Raw genomic sequence first — 22,587 nt, 5'->3', positions numbered from 1 at the left:
ATCCAGAGTTGGATGCTTAACCAACTGAGCCGCTTAGGCACTCCTACGTCAGATTTTTAAGTTAGAAAGTTCCTTCTGGCTCAACATGGAGCAGAATCCATGGGCAAGTGAAGGCAAGACAGGAAGCAGGGAGACTAGGAAGCTGTTGCTGTCATGTAGGTGAGAGGTAATGAGACTGTGGACCTGGGGGTTCCAAACTCACGTACCAAGAAGGGTCAGGTACCGGGATGGATGACATGAGCTAGTGTAAGAAAAATCAAATTTTGTGTGACTTGAGGGCTAGACTGGATTTCCTGGGTTCAAATTCTGGCCTCATCACTTATTAGATGTGTGACTTTGGTCAGATAATTTAATCTCTCTGTACCCCACTTTTCTCATCTACAAAAAGGCATAAAATTGTGGGGACTCTTTGAATTTACATGCAAATATATACATACACATAAGTGTGAATTTATATATGTACACAGTATGTACATAGTAGAAGCTAGAATAGTGCCTGATACGTAAAAGTCTTCTTAAGCATTAACTCTTGTACTGTCATCATCGTCATGATCATCATTATCCTTATTCTAAGGAAAATAGTAGGGCACATGAGATGATAAATGGCCGTGCACTTGGCCAATTGGGAGCAATGATTGGGGGTAATAGGGAGTGGTGGGGATTGTGGAAAACTAGCCAGCACGTGCCCCCCCTAAGAGGGGCAGCTCCATTTGGATGTAGTGCATGGTTGCGGGTCCACTCTTGCCACAGTGGTGGTGGTGGTGGGTTTTTAATCAAAATTTTTATGTAAAATCTTTCAATCTTAGAATATCACCCCAGTTTTTTTTTTTTTTTTTAAACAAAACCTTGTGTATTAAAATGTAAGTGGCAGGAACTAGCCTGCACGCCTCAGTTTTCTATCTCTAAACGAAGATGAAAGCGATGGGAATGAAGAGAGAAGGTTTAAAGGAGTTTTAGGAGGTAGGACTGAGGGGACCAGTTAGCTGGTTAGATGTGGTTAGGAGGCAGCGACTGGAGACAGGTCTGCGGTGTCTCAGAGGCCTGGAGAGGTGGCACTGTTCACCCGTCTGCTCATCACAGATACCTTCCCCCTCCACCCCCTCCTTCCTTCGGCATGCCTGCTTCCTCTTGGGGGACACTGTGCCACTTCTGGACTGAGGCAGTTCTTGGAGCTGGGGACACTTCTCTTCTTACTTAAGAGCAAGGCTTTTGGGGCTGAAAGACACACAACATGGATATAACATTGATAACCACACAGACACCTTGAAGAGAAAGAAAACCAGATCTGGTTAGTCCTGTACTGAAAACCTCCCAGAGACTTCCTGTTGCCATTGAGATCATTCTGAAGTCCTTACCTTACCCTACAAAGGCCATGCCCACTCTGACTCCTGCCTCCCTCCCCGGCTTCATATCCTGAGACCTCAGCCTAAATGGTCAGAGCTGAGAGAGGCTTTTTTGATGACTGTGGCTAAACTAGCCTCATCCCCACCGACAGTCTCTCTCTGGCCCATGTCTTGTTTTATTATCTTCTGATCACATATCATCTGCAACTGACTTGATATTTGCAGTTTTGTTTATAATCTGCTTTTTCCTTCTAAAACATAAGCTTGGGGAGGCCAGGAACTATAATCCTCAGTTCCAGGTGCTCAGTAGCTGATCAGTAGATATGTGTTGAATGAAAGAAGGTTCAAGAAATCCATAAGAGTCACACGTCTGCTGATGGCTGATCTTGGTTCCTCACTATCTTAGATAGTCTGTTCAGCAAACAGCTTTTCAGGGCTCAGAGCCTTTCATGGATTTTCATGGCTTTCACCCTGTTGACAAGGGTGGGAATTTTTCTCATTGGCAGTCATTACTCTGAGTCCTGACCACTTACTGGATGCTTTGTCCTTCTGTCCATTCTTTGTTTTGATGATTAGGGCCTCAATCAGGCTTTCTGGTCTGCCTTGACCTCTTATTCAACCTCCTTGAAACTATCCTACACCCAGTTCTTTTCAGCTCAGCCTAGCCCAGCCCAGCATTGGTTGCCACAGGCATTCTAGATGGTCTGAAAGAACACTGGCTAAGAAGACAGGCCTCCGCTTGGGCACCACTGAGGGGACACAGGAGATGTGGTGGGAAGGGGTCCATGCACCAGAGTCCATAATTTTGCATTGGCCAGCTCGTTCATGATCCTTTCTTTTTCTCTTCTATTCTCTCTTTCTGCATAAATCCCTTCTTTCCTATCTCCTTTCACTATACAAGCTCAACTCAGAAAGTTCTGAGAATAACTTTTTTTGCATGACTTATGGAATCTAGTTACGATTCTATCTGGTGGAAGTCCATAGGCTGTACCTAAAAGAGTATGCAAAACTATGTATATATGTGTGTATAAATTTTCTTATGGAGAGAGGACTCCTAGTTTTTAATAGATTTTCTAAAGCACCTGTGTCCCCCAGATTGTGAACCACTGAAAATGCATCTTCCAGAGCAGGGGGAGGAGGGGACGAGTGTCACAGAGGGATACAACTTCCATATATAACATACTTGGAAAAGATAAATCCCTAGAGACAGAAAGTAGATTTGTGGTTGCCTAGAGCCATGGGGTGGCAAAGGAGAGAGACTGCCAATGGATATGAGGTTTTCTTTTGGTTTGATTGAAATGTTTTAAAACTAGATTATGATAATAGTTGCACAACTCTGTAAATTGACTAACAGTCATTGAATTGTACATTTAAAAACAGTGAATTTTATGGTATGCAAATTATACCTCCATAAAGTTATTTTAAAAAGTCAATGCTGCATTTCAAAAACTTAGTATGAAAAAATGTGAAATATCTCATTAATAATTTTATATTGATTTCATGCTGAAGTGACAACATTTTATATAAGTTGGGCTCAATAAAATATAATTATTAGGATTTAAAAAAATTTTTTTAATGTTTATTTATTTTTGAGAGAGAGAGAGAGAGAGACAGAGTACAAGCAGGGGAGGAACAGAGAGAGAGGGAGACACAGAATCTGAAACAGGCTCCAGCCTCCAAGCTGTCAGCACAGAGCCCAACACGGGGCTCGAACTCACAAACCGTGAGATAATGACCTGAGCCGAAGCCGGACGCTCAACTGACTGAGCCACCCAGGCGCCCCTATCATTATTAGAAATTTAAAAGGAGCAATTGATGACCATGGGCTGTCTCTCGAGGAGAAATTGCTCAGAGTAACCCAAGGTACAGAGTATATTTCCAGTCTCCCCTGGGGAAAAGCAAAGGGGACTGAGGAAATTGAACAGGGCTAGGAGACCCCTGTGTCTCTTTTAACTGAATGGGGGTGGAGGTGGAGTAGGAGGGGTTCTTGATGTCTAGCTTCAAGGCAAAGAGTCCAGGCAGATTGTTCAGATCTCAGGTACGACTTACTGATATGGAGAGGTTCTTCGTCAGGCTTGGTCGAAGAGGATTCATTGTCCTCAATGTCCTTGCTGCCTGTTGCCTGGGTGATCACACTCTGGGGCTCATCTGAGCCGGGGTTCATGGACATCATACTGCTCTGGGGGGATGATGCCCCACTGGTCCGAGACAGACTGAGGGTGGAGCCTCGCCGGCTTGGCTTGCGGTTGGTGACACGCAGTATAGGAATTTTGAATTTCTTGGTCTGAAGAAAAGAGAGAGGAGGGAGGGGTCTCAGAAAGAAGGGAGGGAGGACAGAATGATGGAAGGAAGGAGAGAAGGAGGAAGGAGGGTGGAAAGAAGGGAGAGAGAAGAATAAATGAGGGAGGGAAGGAAAGAAGAAAAGAAAGAAAGAAAAAGTGAAAACCTGGCTCCGAATGTGAATTTCTTTTGGCTCTTTCTGAACACCATGAGACGTATCCTGGATCTGTCACAAATCAAGATAGTTTAAAATGTGTATGATTTTTTTAATCTTTTTTTTTAAAGATTTTTTTTAATGTTTATTTTTGAGAGAGAGAGAGAGAGAGAGAGAGAGAGAGAGAGAGAGAGAGAGACAAAATGTGAGCGGGAGATGGGCAGAGAATGAAGGAGACACAGAATCCAAAGCAAGCTCCAGGCTCTGAGCTATCAGCACAGAGCCCGACACGGGGCTTGAACTCACAAACCGCGAGATCATGACCTGAACCAAAGTTGGACACTTAACCCACTAAGCCACCCAGGCGCCCTTTTTTAATCTTTTTATTTAAAAAAGTTTTTTTTTAAATGTTTATTTCTGAGAGAGAGAGAGAGAGAGAGAGAGAGAGAGAGTGTGAGCAGGGGAGGGGCAGAGAGAGAGAGGGAGACACAGAATCTGAAACAGGCTCCAGACTCTGAGCTGTCAGCAGAGAGCCCGACATGGGGCTTGAACTCACAAACCACAAGATCATGATCTGAGTTGAAGTCAGACACTTAACTGGCTGAGCCACCCAAACACCCCTAAAATGTGTATTATTTGAAGCAAACATTATGGGACTTACTCTGTTCAGTGAGTGCCATGGTTGTCCACGTAGTCACCGCAAGAAGCCAAACGCATATTCTAATGATATTACCGGGGACCAGAAGAGCTTTTGACTTTTCTTTTGTAATAATCATCAGAGTTGATTTTTAAACTGTGGGAGGATGGGTCTCATTTCTCCAGCTACCTCTTGGTTTGACCCCACATTGCATGTATCAATTTCTTGTTCCACTGAGTTGACACCAGGCCCTCCAACAATGAAGATTTGTGTTTGCTGGAATCTTCTGAAGAATGTAGGATGGAGAAAATTCTATAGCTGACGTTTAGGAAGTGGGATATCGGGGAAGCAGATTTGTCTGATGAGATAGCACTCATTGTGGGAGGAAGGAGAGCCATGGTTGTGGTGGACAGAAGGGTCTAGGTGACAAGCCCTCGAAGGTAGTAAGGGGTAGGTAGAGAAAGCCCTGTAAGGGAAATGTGGACTTTTGGGAGGAAAGGAGTCAGACAGGATGGGTTACCGGTGCGTGTGTGTGCACATGTATGTGTGTGTGTGTGTTCACCCGCTTGCATGATTGATGTCACTTCTGAATCTACTGTGCAGGGTCCTGTCTTCGTTTAACTCATGGCCCAAGTCTTCCAGAGGGTTTCTAACTGGCCCAAGGTCACACACAGCTAGCATGTGGCAGAGCCGGGATTCAAATCCAGGTCAGGTCAACACCGATGCTAATTATTGGGCCTTGCTTGAAAATACTTTAAGCAATGCTCTTTTCTCAGTGGCATTGAAAATTCCCCTGAGGGGCACCTGGGTGGCGCAGTCGGTTAAGCGTCCGACTTCAGCCAGGTCACGATCTCGCGGTCCGTGAGTTCGAGCCCCGCGTCGGGCTCTGGGCTGATGGCTCAGAGCCTGGAGGCTGTTTCCGATTCTGTGTCTCCCTCTCTCTCTGCCCCTCGCCCGTTCATGCTCTGTATCTCTCTGTCCCAAAAATAAATAAACGTTGAAAAAAAAAATTTTTTTTTTTAAAAATTAAAAAAAAAAAAAAATTCCCCTGATCCCATGCTGATGAAAATACCAGGTTTACAGTGGGACACAGTAGGTCCTCAGCTGCTCCAGGGTAAGAGCTCAATAGCGCCCTGGGCTATAGTTTATGTTCGATGAATGGAAACAGTTTTATTTGAGAACATTTATTTATTTATGTATTTATGTTTCTTTTTTTTTTAATTTACGAACTTTTAAAATGAATGCTCCTGCAGGGAAGACTGAGGTCATCTTTCAATCAGACTCATAGTGTTTGATACCTTCAGAAAGCAGATAGGAAGAAGAGACAGCACTGAGGCCACACCAACATCTAATAAATAGCTAACAGGGTGGAGAGAGTTGTGTCCCTCAGGATTCGTATCATGGAGTCCACGGCATGTGGGCAGAAGTAATTTTTTGGTGGCTGCCTTGTGGGGCCATGAGTACAGGTGGAACTTCGCCCCCCACCCTGGGAAGAGGGGAGGGTCTTCCTGGTTGCACAGGGGAAGAAGAAGGTGGGTTTACCCAGATCTCCAAGGGGGCATGTTCTCTCCTTTGTCCAATCAGGAGCTTGACACAGCATCCCCTTTGTCCTGACATTGCAACTGGGGATAATATATGTGGAAGTCACTTCATCCGGTCTCCTCTGGCACAATATGAATTCCTGGCTCTGGAAACCAGACTCTTTAGATCAACATCATTTATGAAGGCCGGACACATCGTGTCCCAGGGGCAGCCTGGAGTCTGGCAATGAGCACTGGACCTGGATCCGGGGCCAGGTGGGGGGAGGGGGACGAACATCAGAGGGGCCTTGAGCAAGCCACAGCCTTGCCTCAGTTTCTTTATTTACAAAACAAAGAGAATAGACTGGGGTGGTCTCAAGAAGCTTTCTGCATCCAGAGCTCCGTGTGGATCTTCCTTGGGCTAGGATTTCATTTTGTGCTCCTAAAGTTGCCATTAATTAAAATTCAATTAACAACCTCAGCCAGGAAATCCGAAGTGAAGGGCTGACACTTCTGATTAATTGAGAGTGGCAGAAAAATAAAATGTGGGGGGAACATGTGACAGGCAGTTTCAGCATCTTGCTTACCCTTTATTGAACTGACTCTGTCTGAATTGACTTAAATCCCCAAATGCTTCTTCCCTATTTTTTATATTTCACTCAGGAGCAGTGTTAACCAGCTGCTGTGTTCCACCTCAGTAGGGACTGCTTTTGGCAACAAAGGAAAAGATTTCCCTGAGTGATTCCTTATACTTTTTCAGAAGCAAAGGGTTTCAAACTGGCGGCCCGTGGGAGGGTGGGGGGGTGGGGACATGATTAACTGCCTGGAATGTTACAAATTGGGGAGGTTTTTATATAGCAACCTAGGTTATTAGTCTCTCTGAAAAATGATAAGCCCCAGACTTCCATTCTCACATGGCAAAATGGCTAGAGCTGGGCAGAAGTTCTTCCCTTTAGCTGAGCAGGCATATCCCTGTTTGCCACAGACCTCACCACTCCCTAATGCATTACACCCATCCAGATTTTTTTCATATACCCAGTTTGCCTGGTTCTTACACAAACATGATCTTGGCACTGACAAGCTCTAAACACACAGAAGAATATCAGTTGCTGTGGGAATTGATTGCAGCCCCTCTTTCAAAGCTCTCATTTTAGAGGCGCAGAAACTGAAGTCAGGAGACAGGAAAGGACTTGTCTGAAGCCACACAGTGAACCGGGTCACCGTGGCTAAGCTAGGTCTCCTGACTCCTAATCCAGTGCTCCCTTGTCCTCAGAATGGACCACACTTCAGCCTAGAATGTGACCTATAAATTTCCTAGGGAATTCAATTTTGTGAGAGTTCCAGTGTGGTGATTTACTGTCCCCTGTTGCAATTTTTGTCATGAATATTCCTGGAGGACATTTTTTTTTTTTAAGTTTGTGGTTCCTGCTGCTTTTTCTGTGCATCTCTGGAGACAGATGTACACAGTGTCTCCATAGCAACTTTCTGTGATAAAAAATAAAGGCTTCTACTTCTCAGATCTAGGCACACCCTGATGAAAGAGCAAGAAAATAGTGCAACTCTTCATGAGGGGCAATTATAATCGTGACACCATGGAGGACATGCATTTGACAAGCTCAGTGTTTAATAAACAGTGTTTCATGAACAGACCCAGGATTAACTCTTCGCTCTGCCATTACCCGGTTGTGTGACCTCATGCAAGTCACTTAGCCTCTCTGAGCCTCAACTTCCTCCTCTCCCAGCTGGGGATTAGAATTGTGCCTCCTGGGGCAGAGCTGGCTAATGTACCCAAAGCATTTCCTCAGCATAGAACCTGGCCCATTGCAATTATGTTAAAAAGTGGCTTCTAAAAATTATATAACCATGGGGCGCCTGGGCGGCTCAGTCAGTTAAGCGTCCGACTTCAGCTCAGGTCACAATCTCACAGTTTCTGGGTTCAAGTCTCGTGTCAGGCTCTGTGCTGACAGTTTAGAGCCTGGAGCCGCTTGAGATTCTGTGTCTCCCTCTCTCTCGGCCTCTCCCCTGCTTGTGCTCTCTCTGTCTCTCAAAAATAAATAAATGTCAAAAAAATTAAAACTTATATAACCACAATAATTATCAACATTTTACCACTTTCTTTTTTTAAAATTTATGTTAATGTCTTATTTATTTTTGAGAGCGAGCGAGCGAGCGCACAAGTGGGGGAGGGGCAGAGAGAGGGAGACACAGAATCCAAAGCAGGCTCCAGGCTCTGAGCTGTCAGTGCAGAGCCCGATGTGGGGCTCGAACCCACGAACCGTGAGATCATGACCTGAGCTAAAGTTGGACACTTAACCAACCGAGCCACCCAGGCCTCCCTACCCCTTTCAAAGTGAGTTGGCATGGTGTTTCCTGAGGTTCTTTACTAATGTTGTGAAGTAGGCAGGGATAAACATTATTCTCATATTGTGGGGAAGGGCACAGGTGTAGGAAACATTCTAGGTGCCTGCTCTTTCAACTACCTTTACTTATCTAAATATTACCTCTTGTCAGGGTGCCTGGGTGGCTCAGTCAGTTGTATATCTGACTCTTGATCTCTGTTCAGGTCATGATCTCACGGTTCGTGGGTTCGAGCCCCACACTGGGCTCTGTGCTGATGACTCAGAGCCTGCTTGGGATTCTCTCTCTCCCTCTCTAACCCTCCCCCACTTATGTGCACTCACGTGCCCCCTTCCCCCCCCCAAATAAATAAATAAACTTAAATAAATATTACCTCTTGTCATTATTACTTTACGGTGCTTGTTTGTTGGGTAGATGAATTTGGGAAGCTTTGGGTTTGGAATAGTTTTGAGTGAAAAGAATAGACCTCTCGATGTTCCCTTGGTGGTAAATGTGCGTTCTTGTTTGTAGAACACCCTATCTGTTGAATCACCTACTTCGTATTTTCTGGCTGAGTTGAAAAGAGAGTGAGAGATCGAGAGAGAAATGACTGGTATTGATTAAAAACATGGAGTGAGGTGAGTCCATTTCCTTCCGGTGACATGAAATTGAACAGCTCTGCAGCTGCTCCTCCCCTTTCCCGTGAAGTGGTTTCTGGCCAAATGTCATGTCTCCCGTAATCCCCAGATAGCCGTTTTAATTAAAATTTACAAAAACCATCCAACAGCATGTGGTTCTGATTTCTCTTCACTCAGAGAACCAACTAGAAAAAAAAAAAATCCCATCAGAGAGGAGACTGGCAAAAAACGCTCCCAATGCAAGTCGGGGCTGGTAGCCAGACCAGAGCGTCGTGTGCTGGTAGTTACCTTAGGCGCTGTCACGAAGTGCTCCCACCTCTGTCCCATGGACTTGTCCTTATTGATTTTTTTTATTGTGCTCTTGCTTCCACCCGGGTCCCTGAGTGAGAAACAGCTTAATGAGTTTTCCGTTCCCAGAGCCTCGGTTTTACTACAAGTTCTTTTAGGAAATGCAATGAATGGATGATGGATGGTGGCTGTTCTCTGTTACGGTTTCTTCCCACCCCCCCCCCCCCGCCACTCCCCCCACGTTTGCGTGAAGAAGTGAGAGGCACAGTCCTCCATAGCTGGGTCCTGCCAGTGAAAATTGAGGTTAGGAGAGACCACCGCTTACGAGGTGGGGCTGAGGGAGGTGAATGTATTTGTATTCATTCTGCATCTGTTTGCGATTTGGACTTGGGTCCTCTCCTAAACTCCAGGGCAAGTCTGCAGCTACTCCTGGGGGGTGAACTGAAAGGCATGTTCATTTCTGAATCTCTGCCTGCGGTGGTGTCCAAGAATCCTACCATAAGGGGCACTTGTGAGTAGCATGGAGAGAGTATAACTGAGGGGGCCTGTGGAGAGGTTGTGGGGGTAGGTTTTTGCACAATGAAAATCACTGGTTTGGAGCGTATTGAGCAGAACTCTGTACGATGCTACGTGCAAGATGCTTTCTCACTGAATTGTCTCAGTAAAACCTTGCGATGCAGTCATTGTCACCCCATTTTACAGATGAGAAAACAAACGGGGGCGAGGGTGCTCAGGTCACTCACCCAGGTTCAGATTTACAGTGAAACTAATGACTGTCACTTGATGGGTCCCTGTGGGGCCCTGAACCTAATTTTCCACTGCAATTTTTCTATTCCTTTTCTTAAAGCACCACCATTCCCCAGTTAACTAAACTTCAGGTACCCTAAATCCTGGTTCCTCCCCTCAGGGGTTGGGAACTTTCTGGTTATGAGACTGAGCCTCCAGCAGGTTTTGTTGGTGCTGTACCCGTAATCCCTCATCTGAAACCCATAGGACCAGATATGTTGCCACGTTGGCATTTTGGGAAGGATATATGCTGCCTGTGCCATATGTTAACGTAATCCTTCCAGAAGCAGGGACTGGGACAGCATCCTGTAACCAGACACATTACTATTTCTGCAGTGACATATATGAATATTTACTCTAGGTGGGCTAAAGACCTGTAAATAACTTCAAGTCAGATTGTGCCACCAAGTCAGTTTGGTTCATGTCAAAGCTTGCTGCAGAATGAGTTATGGAAAAATTGTTTCCAGAGCCTTTTGGATTTTGGACTTGGGGCTACAGGACAGTGGATCTCTGTTGATAAACAAGCAGGAAGACTCAGTGTGTGCTCTTTCAATTGCTTCTACCTATCAATCAATGATTGATTAACGCACTGATTTCCCTTTCCGTCCGTCCATCCATCCATCCATCCATCCATCCGTCCACCCATCCACCCATCCCTTTCTTTATCTCCTTTTTCTCTGCAGAAAGGATTTTGGATGGCTGGCATCCTTTAAATCATTTGGCTGGCTGTCATCTAGTATAGAGCAGGGACTTGAGGAATTGAGGTGGCCAGACCAGGTTGATGACGGGAGGCACTGACAGGGGTCTAGACTTCTCAGGGGCTGCTGAGCGCTGATGAGGGAGGTGGGAGATGCTCAGATATAGGAGGTAAAGGGTGATCAAGCTCAAACTTGCATAAGACGGGCTTCTCATGGCACAAGGCTCTGGGTAGTGGAATCGAAGGCTTTTACCAGCCCAGATGTGGAGCAGGGGCTGGGGGTGGGGGTGGGGGGGAGGTGTGCCCTCCTCCCTGGCAGGACTTTGCTGAGTATTTATCAGCCCACAGCCACAACCCAAGAAACATACGTAGGCGCCAAGGTGGAAGTCAGGCTGGGGAGGGTGGGGCGGGGTGAGAATGTGCCTTCAAGCTTTTTGTAAGACTTTATGTTTGATTACACAATAAAAAGCCCTCTGAATAATTAACAGTGAAGCTCATTTAACGTTGGTTCTGCCTGCTTCTCCCCCGAGTAATCAAATTAGGGAATATTTAAAATCCAGCCAGAGAAAGGAGCAGCAGTACTTCAGTCCTATAAACAATATTTAAACTAGCGGCGCTTTTGAAGTCTGATTTAAGGCTCACCAACTGGAAGCTTTAGCAGTTTCTGCTTTGGAGCGTTTCTTTCAAGACCACAGGGCTTTGGGGCTCCTTCCTTTCACTAACGCAGCTCCTGCTGTGCCTCCAGCCTTCTTCTTGAAGTTCAAAAGCAACCCCCTTCCCCTTTCAAAATTAAATCTGGTCCCAGCCAAGCTTTCAAAATCTTAAATATTCAAGCCCGATCGGGAAGATGGGGAGGCTTTCTGTTAACGCTGACTTCCTAGATGACCCGAAATCTATTGCGACTCCAGGCAGCAGGTAAATGAGTTAAAAATGCAGCGAGGCTCCCAGAGATCTTAAACAGCCCTTGCACCCTTGCTCGTGCAAAGCCACTGATAAAGAAAGGGCCCTGGTTAGACAGAATCAGTCTCTCTGATGTTTCATTCTCAGTAGCAAATAAACCAAAAAAAGGAAGATCAAACAGGGGCAGGAAAAGAAGTAAACCACCTGTGTTTCTTTGTCCACAGGGGGCTGGCTGCACACCTTGTCTGAGATGGGCACAGCAAGTTGACAGTCCTTCCCAAGGCTTGGTGGGGTTGTCATTAGTGCTGTTTACCAAATAGTCCCAGGTCTTTCCGGCTCCTTGAGGATAGGGGTAGTGCTGTGACTTGCTTTGTTTAAAAGCGATTAACCTTTTTTTTCTTTTACCATAAATTTCATATTTAAATAAATAAATAAATAAATAAATGCGATTGAATGTGGCGTTTAGGGTGGATGCTTTAAGGGCCAGCCCTCAAGGCAGATCCCCTCTGCTGCCGAGTTGATGGTGGAAGCTTATGTTGACAAGGAGCTCCTGTCAGCCTGGGTCCTTGAGCGACTAAGGAGCACAGCCCCATGTTGATGACACGTAGGACGCCCAGGAAATGCACTTGTGTTGCATTAAGCTTTTGAGATTTTAGGGTTGTTCATTCCGGCAGCTTAATTTAGTTTACCTAATTGATGTCCCTGATCTACTGTTTGTGTGACCTCAGGCAAGTCTCTCTGAGCAATAGGACCAGGAAAGCAGTGCATGCTGGTGGTTAACAGTGGGTTTAAGAGTCAGGGGGACTGGATGTTCGAGTCCTGTGCCTGCCCTCCTTCCGAGGCGTGTCTTTGTGTAAGTTACTTAGCCTCTCTGAGCCTCAGTGTCCTCATCTGTAAAATGGAGGGAATAATATTAGTTATGTCAGAGGATTGCTGTGAAGATGAAATTTGGGGCTTGTTGGGGGCTTGGCGGGGTGCCTTGTACAGAGAACTGAACACAGTTAAACTATTAACAGTATGCTTTTGTCGACAGCAGTCTAAGTGTGGCTTGGAGGAGGGGCTGATGGTGGGGAACGAGGCACTAGGGCAGATGCATAGGGGCAAATCTGCTACGATTTTCAGACCATAATTTCCCCTTGCTGAAGCCTTCTGGGGGATCCGATTTGCTAGCAATCAAGGGACGAAAGCGTTGAGCCCCGTCACATCTCATTTAACTGTACCCACCAAGCACATTTTGTTCCTAGTGTGTCACTTGAAATGTCTCTCCACGGCGGCCATCAGAGTGGTTTTCTCAAATACTTCACTCAGCCTTTGCGAACCGTCATGTGGGGTAAAACACCTACTTCTCAGAGTGGAAAGTCTGTTGACTGGTTTAGAATGCATTCACGAGTCCATGACTGAGTTTGGAGATCGGCGGTAACTGCTGATTGTGCACCAGGGAAGGAGGGGACAGAGATCAGAGCTCCCAGGATCTCCCAGGCAGGTCGCCTCCCTAGTGACAGGTGCTCCCATCATCCTGCCACGGTCCCCTACTCCTGCAGAGATGTCCTCTTGAGTAAAGCAGGGGAGGCATTTTGCAATTAAATCAGTGCGGAGGGGAGAGCAGGTGAAATCCAAGATTTCACTCAAATGTCACCTCCCGAGTGAGTCTTTCCCGGATGACCCAATTTAAAAGTCACCCCAACCTGCCACTGTCACATCACCCCGTCAATTTCTTTGTGACCCTTGGTGCTATCTCACAGCATCTTGATTGTTGCATGTTTATTATCTGCTCCCCTAAAGCTGCAGAGAACAGAGATGTTACCTGCTTCCTTCACTGCTGTATCCCCAGTAGTGCCTGAAAACAGCAGGCTTGAGGAACATGAGAGTTTCCGGGGTGGGGTGGGGGCACACATGACAAGGGAAAACCAACTTAAATGTAATAACTGCTATTTTTGCATGTTCTTCAGAATGATGCTGCATTTTTCCCCCCACAAGATTGACGATCTGGCAAAGACTTAAAGTTCTTACAGGACTTGGTTAAATATGTTGATAAACTCCACAGTCATTAAAAGTGGTTCCAATATGGAGAGACGGTTCCCATATGTTAAGTTAAATACCAAAGCCATAAGTATAGAATGGCCTTTTTTTGTTGTTTCTTAAAAGAAAATGACACACGCACATGTCACATCATCTTGGTAAGCTGCAGTCCCTTTTGTATCCTGGACGCCCCCTGACAAATATTACTTTGCAATGAATTTTTCTTTTTGCTTTTTGACACCAGACCGTGCCCTACATTAATTGAGGACTTTGGGGCTTTAGCTAGGAACAGAGGAAACTGCCATTTAGTGGTTAAGCACGTGTGCTGGGCCCACCGGGTTACCGGAATTCAAATTCTGACCTAGCTTTTACTAGCTACGCAATTCTGAGCAAGTTACTTAAATCTTCTGTGCCTCAGTTTCCTCATCTGTCAGTTAGAATGAGGCTCAAATGACCTAAAGTACTCAGAGCAGTGCTTGACATCGGAAGCACCCAGGTGCCAGCTATTTTCATTATAAACAGTAGGTAGATTTAGGAGCCTGTGTCATATTTGAAACAAATATGTGGTTTGTTTCAAAGTGTGGTTGCCTTTTAGCCTTCCGTGTTTTTCTAAAGGAACAGCAGGTTCTTCGTGCCTGGGCAGCCCAGCCCTTGAGTGTGAGGACTTCCTTTTTTTCTTTTTCTTTTTAAAAAAATTTTTAAATGTTTATCTATTTTTGAGGGAGAGACAGAGACAGAGTGTGAGTGGGGGAGGGGCAGAGAGAGAGGGAGACACAGAATCCGAAGCAGGCTCCAGGCTCCGAGCCATCAGCACAGAGCCTGATGCGGGGCTTGAACTCACGAACTGTGAGATCATGACCTGAGCTGAAGTCAGATGCTTAGCCAACTGAGCCACCTAGGTGCCCCGAGTGTCTGGACTTTCTTTATAAAAGTCAGGATTATACCCACCTGGACTCCCCGATTAAGAGTGGGACAGTCCGGGGGCGCCTGGGTGGCACAGTCGGTTAAGCATCCGACTTCAGCTCAGGTCACGATCTCGCGGTCCGTGAGTTCGAGCCTCGCGTCGGGCTCTGGGCTGATGGCTCAGAGCCTGGAGCCTGCTTCTGATTCTGTGTCTCCCTCTCTCTCTGCCCCTCCCCCGTTCATGCTCTCTCTGTCTCAAAAATAAATAAACTTAAAAAAAAAAAAAAGCCCATATGACTTTGGGCAAAATCATTAGAAACAAAAAAAAAAAAGAGTGGGACAGTCCTAGGCAATAAGACATAGATGATTGTGCTGCTTGAGTGTGTCCAGGGGACAGCTCCTCACACCTTCACCCCATGGTGTATGCTGTACCCTGCCTGGAAGGTAAATCAGGAACTCTTTACTCCCCTGCTTGGCCAGGGGTGTGCCCAGTTCTTTCCCACAGGAACTAGGGAAGATGTAGTTCCCTGTAGTTCCCACTAGCAGGAGGTGGGATGAATGGAGTTGGGGAAAAGTGGCACTAAGGTTTGTAATGGTTGCTTGCATCTATCTCATCTTGGCTGCTTCTCTGTAAAAGCCCATTCCTTTCTAGTCAGTCCTTGGAAAGTTAATTTCTAGAAAAAAATAATACCAACACAAGGTTACAACCCTTATCCAATTCCAAAATCCAAAGGGTGTTGAAAACTAGAAAAATGTTGGGGCACCTGGGTGGCTCAGTTGGTTAAGCATACAACTTTTGGTTTTGGCTCAGGTCATGATCTCACAGTTCTGAGATCAAGCCCTGTGTCGGGTTCTGCCCAGCACAGAGTGTGCTTGGGATTCTCGGTCTCTGTCTCTGTCTCTGTCTCTGTCTCTCCCTCCCTCCCTCCCCTGCTTTTTCTAGCTCTCTCTCTCTCAAAATAAATAAATAAACAAACTTAAAATTTTTTAGGGGCACATGGGTGGTTCAGTTGGTTAAGCTTCCGACTGTTGAGTTCGGCTCAGGTCATGATCTCACAGTCTTTGGGTTTGAGCCCCTCATCGGGCTCTGCACTGATACTGATGAGTCTGCTTGGGATTCTCTCTCTCTCTCTCTCTCTCTCTCTCTCTCTCTCTCTCTCTCTCAAAATAAATAAACTTAAAAAAAGTTTTTTAATAGCTTATTTGGCAGCAAAACGTGACCTGAACTGATGATGGTAGGCTAACGATGACCTTTATCTTTATTATACACTTAGTGTAAATATTCATTCTTTTTTTTTTTTTCCTGCAGAAATACAGTGTTGGATGACAGTTGGCTACCCTGTCCTCTCGGTGTGTGTGTGTGTGTGTGTGTGTGTGTGTGTGTGATGTTTTCTATGGTGTTTGCCCCATATTTCCTTTCTAAAATGCCAAAAGAGAGAGAGAGAAAAAAAAAAGCAATTCTGAAACACAGCTGGTCCCGAGGGTTTGGATAAAGATTTGGGTACCTTTATATATAAAATAAGTCTTACTTTGCCAAAATAGAGGCCTGCGTCTCTGAGACAAGGGTAATCAGCATATTTGTTATTGAAAGCTCGGTGTCTGCTCTCTCGTGGACCCAATCACCTTGTCAATTGAAATAAACTCTCCTGCTGGCCGTGGGATTAATGAGGATGCTGGGAAATGATAATGTGTGTGAACTGCCACATGATGAAATTGGGAAGGCCTTCCCTGACCCCGCTAAGGAAAGGGGGGACTCAGACGCAACTCGTATGACATCCTAGAATCTGTCATCTGTCCATTCACCCAACCAGCCACCAATTCCAGCCAAATATGGGATCTCCCTGCAATTAACAAAGATCACCTTCTGCTTGCAGCACGGGAGCTGCCAATTAGCAAAAGTTTGCTGCCTGGAGAAAGCCCATGTTGAGGTATTGAACCACCCCACTTTCTTGCTATAAAATCCATAAGAGGGCAGGATTTGATCTACAGCCATCATCATGCCTAATAGAAGAGAAACCTCTGGGACCTGCAGGTCCCCGATGATGGATGTTTCCTTTTGGAAAATGCAAGGTGGGTGTCAGGGCTCAGGGTTTGTGTTCCAGATGCTTGAATAGCAGGAGATGCTGGCTGCTTGATGGTAGAAACTTAGAAAACACAGTCAGGAGAACTAGAGGTTTGGTGTTTCTCTCTTGAGGTCATTCCGCGATTGCTTATTTTTGCAACCAGATTTTGGTTGACCTTGCTTAGCTTTTTTTCTGTCTGTCTGTATGTTTGTTCATTCTTCCAGTGACATGGATCTCATCTGTTGGTAAAACTCTGCTCAGAAGTTTCTTTCTTTCCTTGCCTTGGGTCTCAATGGTATTGATAATCATACAGCCAACTGCTCTTTGAAATGGGGATTTTAATCTTGAATAGCTATCATTTGGCTGTGCTCTCAGTCATTGGGATAAATGCTCTACGTTCTTTATCTTGCTTGATGCTCACAATAATTCTTCTGAGGCCCGCAGGAACCCATATGATGGATGAAATAACAGAGGCCCAGAGATGTTAAGCGACCAAAGTCACATAGCTACTAAGTGGCAGAGCCTGAACTCATCCATGTGCTTGTTCCTACTCACTCTTAATTCTTCTGGGCTCTAAAAAATGCATTTGAAGATTTGGGGAAATTTGAATTATGGTATCAGGATGAAACATCATAAATAGGGCTTAGGCATTAAAGAGGCATCCTTCTCCTTTCTTGCTAACTAAAAAGATTTTCTGGCACTTTTTAGGAAACCTAACCCCCTGCCCAGCCCCCACCCTCAGATTCATATATTTTTTAAAAAAAATCAACCCCCAAAAACGGTGTGCTGGAGTTGGCTCATGCTGACTCACAAGAATTGAACGTGTTCTGAACTGAACGTGTTCCCGGCCCCAGGTTCAATGGCATCACATTGGTAAGCCTGAAATCAGCCTTGGCTGGACTATGCCCACCATGGATATTGGCATGGCTTTTCCTTCTTGGAGAACTGTTCTGTTTATTACACATTTACCAGCATACCACTGACCCCAAACTAAAATCACCATCAGGATCAAATGGTTCACTGGAAAAAACAAGCCCCAGCAACTACTCTGACTTCCCATAGGGATCTTTCTGGATGTATTTTTCTGTCAGGCTGATCTGGTTCATGTTCTGCTCTGATAGAGCTCGATATCCATGGATCCCTGATGGAATTCTGCCCTGACAAGTTACAGGTAGAGCCTCCACTGCTCCTAACGTGACCACTCTTTTTTTTTTTTTTTTAACCGCAGATAACCATTTGGGACTCATTTCTGGGCACATTCTGGGTCACATTTCTGGGCACATTTCTAAAACCAAGCAAAGGAAATGAAGATGTTCCTTTTTTATCTTCTCAAGCCAAAGCCTACAGTATGTTCTTGCCTCAGTTTGGAAGAATGGATGCCCAAATGTTGGAGGCGAAATTGTTGTGGCTCGTAGCTTGCTCGGGGACATGAAATGCTATTAGAAGTCCACTGGCCGAGGGTGTTTTTTCTTAGAATCTAAGCAATCAACTGTGAAAAAAATTAGATGTTGCTTTGACCCAGAAATTCCATTTCTCAGAATCTAGCCAACAGAAATATTTTCAACTGGGTACAAAATGTATGTACAAGGATGTTCTGCGCAGTACTGTTTGAAATGGCAAAAACTTGGAACCACCTTAGTGTCCCTCGATAGAGAAATGGTTATCTAATTTATGGTCCACCCATACCATAGACCATAGGTAACCATTTCTTTATTGAAGGATGGTATGCTGTTTACAGGATGATGGAAACTGTCAAAAGAATGTGGAAACTTTGTATGTCCCATGGAAAGATGTCCATAAGACACTTTAAAGGGAAAAATAGAAAAATGTACAGGATAATATTTAGAGTATGATTCCAATTCTGTTGTTTTTTTTTTTTTAAGTAAGTCTATTAGTAAGGGGAAGACATTAGAAAGGTCTGGAAGGAGGAAGGACATACCTCAGATCTTTAAAAGAGGATTCCTCTAGGAAAAAAATAATGTGTGGGAAATGGCTTAAGACTGTGGTTTTCAAACAAATTCTGTGAACCACAGAGATATTTTGGAAATACCTGGGGTACTTTGTGGGGGATGGGAGAGAGTTGGAGGGGCCCTAGATCCCTCTGGTCTCCCAACCTCCTGCTTCATGTAGAAGCTCCATTTTGACAAATTTGTTTTATACTATCGGGGTTTCCATTAAAAAAAGGGGGGGATTTCTGCTGCTTAAAAAAATAAAGGTTATAAACCAGAGCATTAAGGGAAATTACAGTTTTCAGTTCATCCCAACCCCAAACATGGAATCAATTGGAGTTACCAGTCTATAGGTGCATGATTTATATTTCTGGTTGTATTTGATGTTAGTTTATCTGGGCGCTGGTGCATGAGATGAATTAGGGCAGGGGTAGGGAGGGGGTTTGGGAGTGGGTGGTAAACACCTTCAGGAGGAAGGAGTTAATTAAGATTCAGGAAGAGAACGAGTCTGAATTCTGAATTCGCCTTGGTGGCGGGGCGGGGAGGGGGGGTGGGACTGTGAGAAAGAGGCCATATTAGTTTATTGGGGCGGGAGCGATGGGTTCCCACTTATGGAGGACGGGGAACTATTTCATTTCACTCAGCAGGGGATTTTCAGAAAGCGACTCCCAATTCCTTAAGTCAGGGAGTCCTCCCTTTTTCTTCATTCTTAGAGACAGCATGCCTCTCTTTAAAGAACCGATGCCTTCCATGCCTGCCTGTTCCTTGTTCCGCCTTGTATGCAATGCAGTTCCTGCCGTAGTGGCCTCAAGGCTTTTGCATGAGCCCTCCCCTCTGGTGGGGACACACCTAACACTTGCTCAGGCTAGACCACAGGCACAGAGCTTCAGCCCAGCTGCTCAGGACCTGAGCGCTGAGTATTCCCTTGGGTCCAAGTGGAGAAACAGCCACACCAATATATGTTCAAACAAACAAAACCTTAAGAAAAGAAAAGCAAGAACAAAGTGAAAAGGAAGAGAGCAAATAAAGAATAGTGTTGGGGAGGAGCGCCTGGGTGGCTCCGTTGGTTAAGCATCCAGCTCTTGATTTCAGCTCAGGTCATGAGCTGAATGGTTCGTGCTCAGCTCATGAGGCTCAGCTCATGGTTCGTGGGTTCAAACCCCATGTTGGGCTCCATGCTGACAATGTGGAGCCTGCTTGGGATTCTCCCTCTCCCCCTGTCTCTCTCTGCCCCTTCCCCACTTGTGTGCGGGTGCTCTCTCTCTCTCTCTCAAAATAAGTAAACTTTATTTTAAAAATCTTAAAAAAAAAAAAAAGTATAGTGTTGGGGAGACATGGTCCAAGAAGAGCGGTGGGGAGAAGCCTGGCTGTGCAACCAGTGGTGTGCTGGTCTAGCTGGCCAGTCCCTATGGCGTCAACACTCACAGCATGGCTGGTTGATTCCAAGCGTCCAATGTGACTTTAGTGAATGTGGAGCTGGGGAGACTTTCTGGGAGGAGATGCACACCGTTAGCTCCCACAAGCCTGTATGGCCTGTATGCCCTGGCTCCGAGCTGACCCCTGTCTTGGCCCCACAGAGCACATCGGAAAACTCCTAAAGCAACCCACCCACCAAAAGTAGCAAGAGGAGGGGAAGAACAGATAGGAGGCCCTCCCCTACTGCACAATCTGATGCTAGTTTCGGCAGGTTGAAGGGCTGAGACCTACTTTGGATTCCAGCAGGTGATCACAGGCTTCATAGTATGGTGGGCGTGGTCGATAGTCAGGGCCTCCAGGAGCCAGTGGAGGGCACAGAGCTGGCGGAAGAGGGGCTCCCTGCAAAGACAGAAGAGGGGTGCACAGTGGGATCCTGATGGAACTGCATCCTTCACCATAATGGACACAGAGACAGTTGTGCTGGCTTCCAGTTAGAGAGGCACGGTAAGTATTTTCCATACCTCATCTCATCGAGCCTTTGCAGTGGGCCCATGAAGATATTCACGGGCTCATGTTACAGATGAGGAATGTGAGGCTCAGAGAAATGAAGGAACTTTTACCAGGTTGCTGGGCTAGCAGGTGTCAGAGCTGTGATTTGATGTAAGATGACCCTAGGCTGGTTATGGGGGGGGTTTCATGTAGGAGCGGGGGAACAATGGATGGGGTCCCACCACTAGAGGTCTTGACTCAGGTAAACAAGTGGGTTGAAGGACATTCATATCCTACAGATATCTCTACCTGTTCACCTGATAAAAGTATAATAAATACACTAAGAATGTCAAAGAAGGCTGGGAACCCAAGGAAGCTGGATTTATTGTAATCTTCCTCCTCCCCCCAGACTAACAGTTGGGCCCATTGTTTTAAGTTTATGGGTCCTTGGCCTGAAACTGTAGCTGGATGTTGAAGAAAACCACAATGAACATGTTATTAGAAAATGTAACTAAAACACTGTATAAAAGTATGTCTAACCTATATTTCCTGATTTGGGGTGACATCTTGTATTATAATGAGCCAGCCTTTGACTAGGGCACTTTACACACATTATTTAAATCCTCCAACAACTTGCAGGGGTATGAATCATTGTCCCCATTTCAGAGAAGGTTATGAATCATTGTCCCCATTTTAGAGAAGAGGAAACTGAGGCTTGGAGAGGTACAGTCACTTTGCTGTAGGTCACACAGCTTTTAGTGACAGAGATGGGATCTGAACATCTTATCCAGTGCTCTCAACAACCCTTAGAGGGAGGGTACTGTTATTGTGTCTTCTTTGCAGGTGAGGGACTCAGGGGAAGGAAGTTGCTCAAGGCCATACTCCTAGGGATTGGTGAGGTTCTGAAGCCAGCTGTCTGTTTAACCCCAGAGACTGTGCTTCTGTGGGCCCCAGCTCTGTCCAAAGTGCTGCCCGAGCCAAAGTGGTGGTCGCCCTGGGAGTGAGGTCAGGAGGGGGTTAACCTGCTGCCTGCATTTGTTCCTGGAAACAAGGTGGAGTCCCAACCAGCCACCACCTCCCTGCATCATCTATCGCTCCCTGCATTATCTTACGCTAATGGATGAGATGCCTCCATTATGAACCTGTGTAATTGCTCTTCTCTGAGGTTGATCTTGATCAATAATCCCCAGGGTTCCCGGGCCTGATGTGCAGAGTGGCAAGGAGGGATCCACCCTCTCTGCTTCCAGGAAGGCACCAGTGCAGAAGGTAGGGCCCAAGTACAGAGCTGACCCATGGCTGTCCCAGTGAATCCCTTGAGAAACGTCCGTTTCTCTCAGCTTGAAGGGAGACATCCCCCACTACCTCACCCTTCACTCCCTCCAGGGTGGCCATGCCCACGAGGTCTTAGAAGACCGTGGTCAGCAGCTATCCTTTCTTCTTCTCTGGAGCCCTTCCTCCCCGCTTTCTTTGTTTCCTTACCTTATTTACTAACATCTGCTATTCCCTCGTTTCTAATTGAAAGGTCCTGCAGACCTGTAGGCCTTCCAGTTCTTGTCTGTCTTCCCCCCTTAGCACCATCTTGGTCCCTACAGGTGCCTTTTGGCAGCTCTGAGCACTGGGCCACTTCCAGCATTTTGCCAAGAACAGCAGTTAGCTGTGCCATGTGCCTGGCACCTCACGTCACCCTCACCATAACCCAGAAACTTGTGGAAAGCCCAGGGAGATGCCTCCTCCTCTGTTCACCATAGAGAGGCCCTGCCAGCCTGGGCTTTGGGTTGTGTAGGGCAGGGACTGGGAGGAAGGGATGAGCAAAGGGAGTTACTTGGCCAGGTGGGGCCCTGCCTGGTCATAGGTGGGGGATGTGGGGCATGTGAGCATCAGACTCATTTCTGCAAGTGACAAGAACAGGTACGAACCCGACCCTATGCCTCCCTCCCTTGCTTAAAATCTGCAAACTCCCTACACTCTCTGTGTTGGGCTGAATTGTGTCTCCCTCAAAATTCACATGTTGAAGTCCCAACCCCCTAGGACCTCAGAACGACAGTATTTGGAGATAAGGCTTTTGAAGTGGTGATTATGTTAGAATGGGGCCCTAAGTTAGGGTGGGGCCTAATCCAGTGGTGTTCCTATAAGAAGAGGAAATTTGGACGCACAGAGACACCAGTGAC

General features: G+C 46.0%; 1 protein-coding gene across 2 annotated transcripts in view; it reads right to left on the bottom strand.

Annotated features, from left to right (window-relative positions):
- CCDC60 (coiled-coil domain containing 60) overlaps window positions 1-22,587 on the bottom strand; it is a 161,452-nt gene that overhangs the window by 16,782 nt on the left and 122,083 nt on the right. For both annotated transcript variants that reach the window (XM_053205827.1, XM_015068571.3), the window contains 3 exons: window positions 20,222-20,329; window positions 9,198-9,288; window positions 3,393-3,627 (listed from right to left, as the gene is read on the bottom strand). In XM_053205827.1, coding sequence (XP_053061802.1) covers window positions 3,393-3,627; window positions 9,198-9,288; window positions 20,222-20,329 — 434 coding nt within the window. The remainder of the gene's footprint in view (window positions 1-3,392; window positions 3,628-9,197; window positions 9,289-20,221; window positions 20,330-22,587) is intronic.

Source organism: Acinonyx jubatus, chromosome D3 (assembly GCF_027475565.1).
Source record: "Acinonyx jubatus isolate Ajub_Pintada_27869175 chromosome D3, VMU_Ajub_asm_v1.0, whole genome shotgun sequence".
NCBI classification, from domain to species: Eukaryota; Metazoa; Chordata; class Mammalia; order Carnivora; family Felidae; genus Acinonyx; species Acinonyx jubatus.
Note: the sequence above shows the minus strand (reverse complement) of the source record. Positions and strands in the feature narration are given on the sequence as shown.